We start from the raw sequence: 8,353 nt of genomic DNA, 5'->3' as shown, positions 1-8,353 counted from the left end.
TGGGGGGGGGGGGGGGGGGGGGGGGGGGGGGGGGGGTTTAAAAAGCATAAGCAAGCATTTTGTCTTCAACTCTCTTCAGACTGTGGACAATAAGCAGTACTACAGGAAGGTCTGTGTGAATGATGAAGTGCTGGAGGTGGGCGACTGTGTCTCAGTTTCATCAGAGGATCCAACCACTCCTCTCTATCTGGCAAGGTGTGACTTTTTTAATTTTTTTTTTTTTTTGGGCTCTTTGATAACATTTTGTCACTGGGTTGTATAAATCTAATTATGTATTCCTTCTAGGATCACATCGCTGTGGGAGGACATCAATGGAATGATGTTCCATGCTCACTGGTTCCTTCGAGGGACTCAAACAGTGCTAGGAGAGTCTTCTGATCCACTGGAGCTCGTCATTGTGGATGAATGTGAAGACATGCTGCTCAGTTATTTGCAAGGCAAAGTTAATGTCACGTATAAGGCACCGTCTAACAACTGGTTTATGGAGGTAACTAATTAATTAACTTAAATAATTAAAGTTTAATAAGAGAGAAAAACCAGGGAGCTTAATTTGCATCTTAAATGTTTTTAATGATGTCATGGTTACTGTTTGTGTGTTAGGGTGGCGTTGATGATGACATCAAAGTGATTGAGGATGACGGGAAGAGTTTCTTCTATCAGTTCTGGTACGACACAGAGTTTGCCCGTTTTGTGATGCCTCCCAAGACCACTCCATCAGACGACTGCAAGTTCAAGTAAGCACTAGGTATCCACACATTTTTGTACTGCACTCGTGTTTTTATTTATATTTTTTTAAATCTTGTTGTGGACATGCTGCTCGTTTTCAGGTTCTGTGGCAGCTGTGCTAGGACTAAAGAAAGAGAAGATCAGGAAGTGCCTTGTGTATTTGAACCCCTGATGGACAAAGACAACGACTCTAAGGTTCTGTATGCACTGGCCTGCTTTAAGGGGGAGCAGTTCAGGGTGGGAGACGGCGTCTACCTGCCTCCTGAGGCTTTTAATTTCAGGTGAGGAAAGTGATTTCAGACTTCTGTAATTCACTCAGTGTACAATGAAGACAATATGAGACTTACTGCCTCTGTTCTTGGGTTTCAGTATGAAGCCAGCTAGTCCAGTGAAGCGCTCCCACAGGAAAGAGGATGTGGATGAGGAGTTGTATCCAGAATATTACAGAAAGTCCTCGGACTACATCAAGGGGTCAAACCTGGACGCTCCAGAGCCCTTCCGCATCGGGCGCATCAAGGAGATCTTCTGTCACCGTCGAAGCAATGGGAAACCCGACAGCTTGGATGTCAAACTGCGACTGTACAAGTTCTACAGGTAAAACAAAACTTAAAAAGGCTGTCATTCAGGGTTTAGTCTGTAACAAAAGTGAATGTTCAGAATTAACTGGCTTGTCTCATTTCCCAGGCCTGAGAATACTCACAAAGGTGTGAAAGCCAGTTACCACACAGACATCAATCAGTTATACTGGAGTGATGAAGAAGTGACTGTCAGCATGACAGATGTGCTCGGCCGCTGTAAAGTAGAATATGGGGAAGACCTGAATGAATCGGTCCAGGACTATTCCAGTGGCGGACCTGACCGCTTCTATTTCTTGGAGGTACAGTTTTTAATCTATCTGCAGAAATTTCATATTAGGTCATTGATCTGCAAAACGGCATATCTTTAAATGGCCACACCACTGCTGGCATGCTACACAATCAACAGTTGTATGCTAGACCAAAGTGTCATGCTAATTTTCGAGAATGAATATTATGAGGAAATCTAGGGTGGTAATCAAATGTTGAGCTAATTGGGGAAACAATGCCCCTACTTGAACAAGTCTTCAATGTAGTTTGTGTTTGTTTAATGCATATTCCTCTCACAGGCCTATAATGCAAAATCAAAAAGCTTTGAAGACCCTCCAAATCATGCTCGCTCTGCTGTTCAGAAAGGCAAAGGAAAGGGCAAAGGGAAAGGTGAAAATGCAGACATAAGAAAACAACAACAAAACAAACTTTTTATCTAAAATTGGATTTATGCTCTAAGAAATCCTAATCACATTATCCTATTTTTCTCTACAAGGTAAAGGCAAAGGAAAGGCGTCAACTAATCAAGAACCACAGGACACTCAGAATGAACCACCGACACTGCAAGTGCCCAAATATCGAACACTGGATGTGTTCTCTGGCTGCGGCGGTCTTTCTGAAGGCTTCCACCAGGCTGGTAAACAATTGTTTTGTGCCACAAATGTTGACATGCATAGACGTATGGGCAACAGCAGTTTTATTCAGTGCAATGCTGAAAACGTGACTGCTGTTTGCCTTTAGGTATCTCAGAGACTCTGTGGGCCATAGAGATGTGGGAGCCTGCGGCACAGGCCTTCAGGCTCAACAACCCTGGCACCACAGTGTTCACTGAGGACTGCAATACCTTGCTGAAGTTGGTAATGTCTGGAGAGAAGACAAACTCTCTTGGCCAGAAGCTGCCTCAGAAGGGTGATGTGGAAATGCTATGTGGAGGACCTCCTTGCCAAGGATTCAGTGGGATGAACCGCTTCAACTCTCGCACTTACTCCGCGTTCAAGAACTCGCTTGTTGTCTCCTATCTCAGGTCAGTGTCTAAGAGCCGATTATCATCTTGATCCTTAGAGATTTATTGTAAACATGTTAAGTTTCCTACAGTATAGATCATACAGTCATGAAGTGTGCATTTAAAATAAAGTTTCCCCTCTTGCAGTTACTGTGATTACTACAGACCCAAGTTCTTCCTGCTTGAGAACGTGAGGAACTTTGTCTCATTCAAAAGCTCCATGGTCCTGAAGCTGACACTACGCTGTCTTGTCCGAATGGGGTACCAGTGTACTTTTGGTGTCCTCCAGGTGGGTCTGACCATGTTGACTGTCTTTTACAATTTCTCCCAAGTTGTGCTTCTGATTTGGGAGAATAACATTAACCTACGCACGTGTTAAACTCTCCTGGTAAAGTTCCTTATTGTCGAAATATTGGTGCCTGACAACTTCATGTTTATCAGAAGAGATGCAGGGCAAAAAGCATCTGTGTATACCTAGATCCACTAAAAGCTGTTGGCATTGGTGAGGACAGCAGCATCAAATTTCATACAAAAAGTGCAAAGCCTGACTGGAATATTAAAATGTGAGGATGCCAGTTGAGAAGAACAGTTCCAGTACTTTCATGACCACGTGATGCACATGCCTATTTTTGTTGGGATCACGAATCAGATTTGACCACTTGCAACAAAGAAATTACCTCCTGCAGCCCCTTATTAGAGGTATTTTCTTTTGAGCAGTTTAACCAGTGAATTTCCCCCAGATTATGTCGGGGGGAAATGCATTCATACATGCCAGTATTTTGATGACGACGGAAGTCTGCTTTACTAAACCACTAATATGCCCAATGCTGCCCTCGTCATCAGGCTGGTCAGTACGGTGTTGCCCAGACCCGCCGCAGGGCAATCATCCTGGCTGCTGCTCCTGGAGAGGCGCTGCCTCGTTTTCCAGAGCCTCTGCATGTGTTTGCTCCCAGAGCTTGCTCTCTGAGCGTGGTGGTGGACGAAAAGAAATACGTCAGTAATGTCACACGGTAATGTAAACATCCCCTTCTGAACTACTTTATTGATCTGTAAATCTACATCAAACTTGTACAGCTCTTCAAATAGATCATGGCAATGCCTCTGTGACTAAACTTTGTCATCAACAGAGGTAACGGAGGAATCTACAGAACCATCACTGTCAGAGACACAATGTCTGACCTGCCAGAGATTCGCAATGGAGCAGCTGCTTTGGAGATTTCCTACAACGGTGAGCCTCAGTCTTGGTTCCAGAGGCAGATCAGAGGCACGCAGTATCAGCCAATCCTGAGGGATCACATCTGCAAGGTAAGCTGTCTCCCACTTGGCCCTTTCTGTCTTGGTAGTAACATTAATGTGATCACTACTTTAATTGATAGTAAAAGCAAACATTATTGCAAAATATCTTTTGTGTCCTCAGGACATGAGTGCTCTGGTTGAAGGTCGGATGCGTCACATCCCCTTGGCTCCAGGATCCGACTGGAGAGATCTGCCCAACATCGAGGTTCGGCTGAGAGATGGCACCATGACCAAGAAACTCCGTTACACCCACCCTGATAAAAAGAATGGCCGCAGTGGCACTGGTGCACTCAGAGGTGTTTGCACTTGTGCAGGAGGTATGTAGGTTTAGTTTTTTACTTAAGTAATGCAAGTTCTTGAGCTTAAAACTATAGTGTGGGGACATCTGATTATGGTTTTTTTATTTTTTTTTATTTTTTTTTTAGGGAAACCATGCGACCCTGCAGACAGGCAGTTTAACACCCTGATCCCTTGGTGTCTGCCCCACACTGGGAACCGGCACAATCATTGGGCAGGACTCTACGGCAGACTCGAGTGGGACGGCTTTTTCAGCACAACTGTCACCAACCCTGAACCCATGGGCAAGCAGGTACGTCAACCTTTTTATAAATTCTTTTTCAATAACAGCGAGTTTTAGCCAAAATGTTTCATTACTGGCACAAAGTGCTTACCTCACATTCTTAGCACTATACTGTCAAACACCCCTCTTATGTCGCAGTCATAAGTTATTATCTCAGATGGGGACTCCACTATTTATAAAGATCTAATTTATTGAAAGTCTTCAACTAACTCACATCTCAGATGATTAAAATGTATAACTTCAAATCTATTGACATTTGGTTAGACAAATGGATACTAATGAGGGCAATTAAATCGATACCTTCAAGGCTTGTTTCTGATTTCCTGCCTTTTTTGAATCTTAATCAGAATTTTAATTTCAGGGCCGAGTTCTGCATCCTGAGCAGCACAGGGTGGTCAGTGTGAGGGAATGTGCACGCTCTCAGGGATTTCCTGACACTTACCGCTTCTTTGGAAACATCCTGGACAAACACAGACAGGTAAAATCTTGGTTTCATTTAAAGCTAACTGGCTGACACAGGCAGCTAGGTTTTGGGTGCATCACATGTGGGGTGGCATTTTTTTGTGGTTGGGTGCTTTAAAGGATCACAAAATCTATGTTTTAAAACTATACAATTGATCAGATAATGTGAGGTTAATTGGAAATCAACCCACAGTTATCAGCCAACTGTGCAGTTCCCTCTTATTTCTACTTTTTTTTTTTTTTTTTTTTTTTTTTTTTTAATTTTATTATAAATATATTGAATTCATCAAGTGGCTAGAAACGAACGCTAATGTTGCTTTGTGTCCGGATGTCTGACATATTCCATTAAGGCAGTGTTTAGTAACGGCAGTGTTAAGTTTCTGCTGTCCTCAAATGGCCAGAAAACTGGTACTGCAGGTCTAACTACACTATATTAATACTGAAAATAACAAGCAATTACAACATCTCTGAATTTTGAAGGTCAAATGACATTCAACATTTGAATTATCAGCTTTGAGTTATCACAGATCATGTCTGCTTCCTGTTTCTGCCAGGTTGGAAATGCTGTGCCGCCCCCACTCTCCAGGGCCATAGGCCTGGAGATTAAGAAGTGTGTCTTGGAGAGAATGAAGGAAGAAAAAGCTTCAGGTGACTAATCTGTCTGAATTATGCTTTTCTTGATGGACATTCACCACTTGAATATGCAAAAAAAGTTGTGTTTTCCCTCCACAGAGAATGTCAAACAAGAGAAGATGGAGGTCTCTGATTAGTTCCTGGTTTCCTTCCCAACAAAAATCTGTTCGACAAATCCTGATGCTGATGTATCAGGCAATCATTTCTTTTAAATAAGCTGGCTTTCGACTGTGTCCCTAGTGGCCACCATGGACATTCTGTGCAGTGCCATTCTATGTTTTATTTTTTTTAAATGTGCTTTTAATCATGTTGGGAACTGTTCATCCAACGTGGGATAAATTGTATGTAGTTTTTATATGTGTAATGTTTAAATAAAGCTCTTATGAAATTGATCGTCTGTGAATTGACTGAACACTGATCAAGTTATAGTAATAAAGCTGGTAACTTAAACTCAGCAAAAAAACATCCGTTTTTCAGGACACTATTTTAAAGAATTCTGTAAAAATCCAAAACCCTTCTTTATTGTAAAGGGTGTAAACAATGTTTTTAATGTACAATGAACATGCACCTGTGAAATGGTCGTTAAGACACCAACGGCGTACAGTAAGTAATTAACTTCAGTTATTAAAAACTTAGACTAAAGAGACGTTTCTACTGACTGAAACGCCAAAAGATGCGCAGTGTCCCTTCTCATCTGCACAAATGTGCCTTGGGCATACTGCAAGGAGGCATTAGGACTATTTGTTGCTAGGGCAATAAATTACAATGTCTGTACTGTGAGATGCCTAAGAAAGCACTACAGGGATACAGGAAGGACAGCTGATTGCCCTCGCAGTGGCAGACCACATGTGGCCACCCCAGATACTCTTGTTTAGGGACACATTTTTCCATTTGTTAATCACATGTCTGTCAACTTTGTTCAGTGCCTTAGTTGTTCATGTTCATTCAAATATTAACATGTTAAGTTTGCTGAAAATAAAAGCAGTTTTAAGATGTGAGGATGTTTCTCTTTTTTGTATAGTAGTATTGAAGCTAGGATTATTAGGCTGTTTTGGAAGCATTTGTGAAAATTCTGAGAGCATCATTGGATGATTCACGCTGCTGTTTAACAAATTTGGGATTATTTTCACACTTTCTAATCAGAAAAGAGTTTGCAGTCTAACACTATAGCTACTTCTTTAATCTCTCTGCTTGTATTATGCTATTGTTGCAAATCAATGAGCTTGGTAATGGATTTCCATTTTTGCTTAGTCATTGTATTAGCCAAACATGGTTTTAGATCAATATACCGACATCTTCATTTTAGGATACCGATTAACTCACCCGAATATTTGCATTATGTTTACAGGATGCAAAAAGGTTTCATCTCAGCTACTGTTTGTGGTTAAGTACATGGAAACCACACAGATGACTAGGTGGTCCTTTGATGCAGTTAAAGAAACATTTTTACTCATGAAAATCCATGACTTTCTCCAAGTGAGGCTTAAGTGATCAGAATTTATTGTACCCTTCCTGCATTAACATCTGTGTAGGAAGTACTCCATTTTTGGGCTGTTCTCAGTTGGCACATGGATATAGGTGTAGTTTTAAGCCAATGGATTTATTGCTTCTAAAAATTGACAGGTAATGTAAAAGCTACTCAAACTAGAAGGAAAACAATGACAGGAAATTGAAACATTGATTCTCTTTATTTAGATAACAGCCATATTTTACCACAACAATAAAATCTGGCATCATCCTCGAATATCTTCTGATTGATTCCTCAGTTGTTTGACGGTCTGCAAAGAGAAATAAATAAGGTTAGCAGCAAGAACAAACATGATTTAACACTATTGACAAAACTTACTATCACTTACTTGGCCCATTCAACATTGAGAATAAGATGATCGTATCCAAATCCTGACACTCCTGCGATGGCTCTGGCAGCATCCTCCCGACGGTGGAAACTGATAAAGGCAAATCCCTGCAGGAAACAAAGTAAGCAGCTGATGGACGAAACAAGTAGACCAAGCTGTGCTTCTGTTTATTGTCAATTCCTGGCACAGGATATACAGTGAGGAAAATAAGTATTTGAACACCCTGCTATTTTGCAAGTTCTCCCACTTAGAAATCATGGAGGGGTCTGAAATCATCATCGTAGGTGCATGTCCACTGTGAGAGACATAATCTAAAAAGAAAAATCCAGAAATCACAATGTATGATTTTCTAACTATTTACTGTCTATCAGCTAGAATTCTGACTCTCAAAGACCTGTTAGTCTGCCTTCAAAATGTCCACCTCCATTTATTATCCTAAATTAGATGCACCTGTTTGAGGTCGTTAGCTGCATAAAGACACCTGTCCACCCCATACAATCAGTAAGAATCCAACTACTAACATGGCCAAGACCAAAGAGCTGTCCAAAGACACTAGAGACAAAATTGTACACCTCCACAAGGCTGGAAAGGGCTACGGGGAAATTGCCAAGCAGCTTGGTGAAAAAAGGTCCACTGTTGGAGCAATCATTAGAAAATGGAAGAAGCTAAACATGACTGTCAATCTCCCTCGGACTGGGGCTCCATGCAAGATCTCACCTCGTGGGGTCTCAAAGATCCTAAGAAAGGTGAGAAATCAGCCCAGAACTACACGGGAGGAGCTGGTCAATGACCTGAAAAGAGCTGGGACCACTGTTTCCAAGGTTACTGTTGGTAATACACTAAGACGTCATGGTTTGAAATCACGCATCGCACGGAAGGTTCCCCTGCTTAAACCAGCACATGTCAAGGCCCGTCTTCAGTTTGCCAATGACCATTTGGATGATCCAGAGGA

General features: G+C 41.7%; 2 protein-coding genes across 5 annotated transcripts in view; one reads left to right on the top strand and one right to left on the bottom strand.

Annotated features, from left to right (window-relative positions):
• dnmt1 (DNA (cytosine-5-)-methyltransferase 1) overlaps positions 1-5,937 on the top strand; it is a gene marked incomplete at its 5' end in the record, with an annotated part of 11,900 nt that extends 5,963 nt beyond the window's left edge. The window contains 17 exon segments of the mRNA XM_046043172.1: positions 80-195; positions 286-487; positions 601-734; positions 828-1,007; positions 1,096-1,320; positions 1,411-1,603; positions 1,871-1,961; positions 2,068-2,208; positions 2,313-2,595; positions 2,722-2,863; positions 3,418-3,584; positions 3,702-3,879; positions 3,992-4,187; positions 4,296-4,459; positions 4,812-4,928; positions 5,467-5,560; positions 5,645-5,937. Coding sequence (XP_045899128.1) covers positions 80-195; positions 286-487; positions 601-734; positions 828-1,007; positions 1,096-1,320; positions 1,411-1,603; positions 1,871-1,961; positions 2,068-2,208; positions 2,313-2,595; positions 2,722-2,863; positions 3,418-3,584; positions 3,702-3,879; positions 3,992-4,187; positions 4,296-4,459; positions 4,812-4,928; positions 5,467-5,560; positions 5,645-5,682 — 2,661 coding nt within the window.
• A 1,277-nt stretch (positions 5,938-7,214) lies between these two features.
• The window catches only part of eif3g (eukaryotic translation initiation factor 3, subunit G), a 9,934-nt gene continuing 8,795 nt past the window's right edge, over positions 7,215-8,353 (bottom strand). For all 4 annotated transcript variants that reach the window (XM_046043176.1, XM_046043174.1, XM_046043173.1 and 1 more), the window contains exons 9-10: positions 7,402-7,508; positions 7,215-7,323 (exon numbers count right to left, since the gene is read on the bottom strand). In XM_046043176.1, the coding sequence (XP_045899132.1) occupies positions 7,308-7,323; positions 7,402-7,508 (123 nt within the window). In that variant the 3' untranslated portion in view covers positions 7,215-7,307. The remainder of the gene's footprint in view (positions 7,324-7,401; positions 7,509-8,353) is intronic.

The sequence above is a fragment of the Micropterus dolomieu genome, unplaced genomic scaffold (assembly GCF_021292245.1).
Source record: "Micropterus dolomieu isolate WLL.071019.BEF.003 ecotype Adirondacks unplaced genomic scaffold, ASM2129224v1 scaffold_80, whole genome shotgun sequence".
NCBI lineage: Eukaryota > Metazoa > Chordata > Actinopteri > Centrarchiformes > Centrarchidae > Micropterus > Micropterus dolomieu.
Note: the sequence above shows the minus strand (reverse complement) of the source record. Positions and strands in the feature narration are given on the sequence as shown.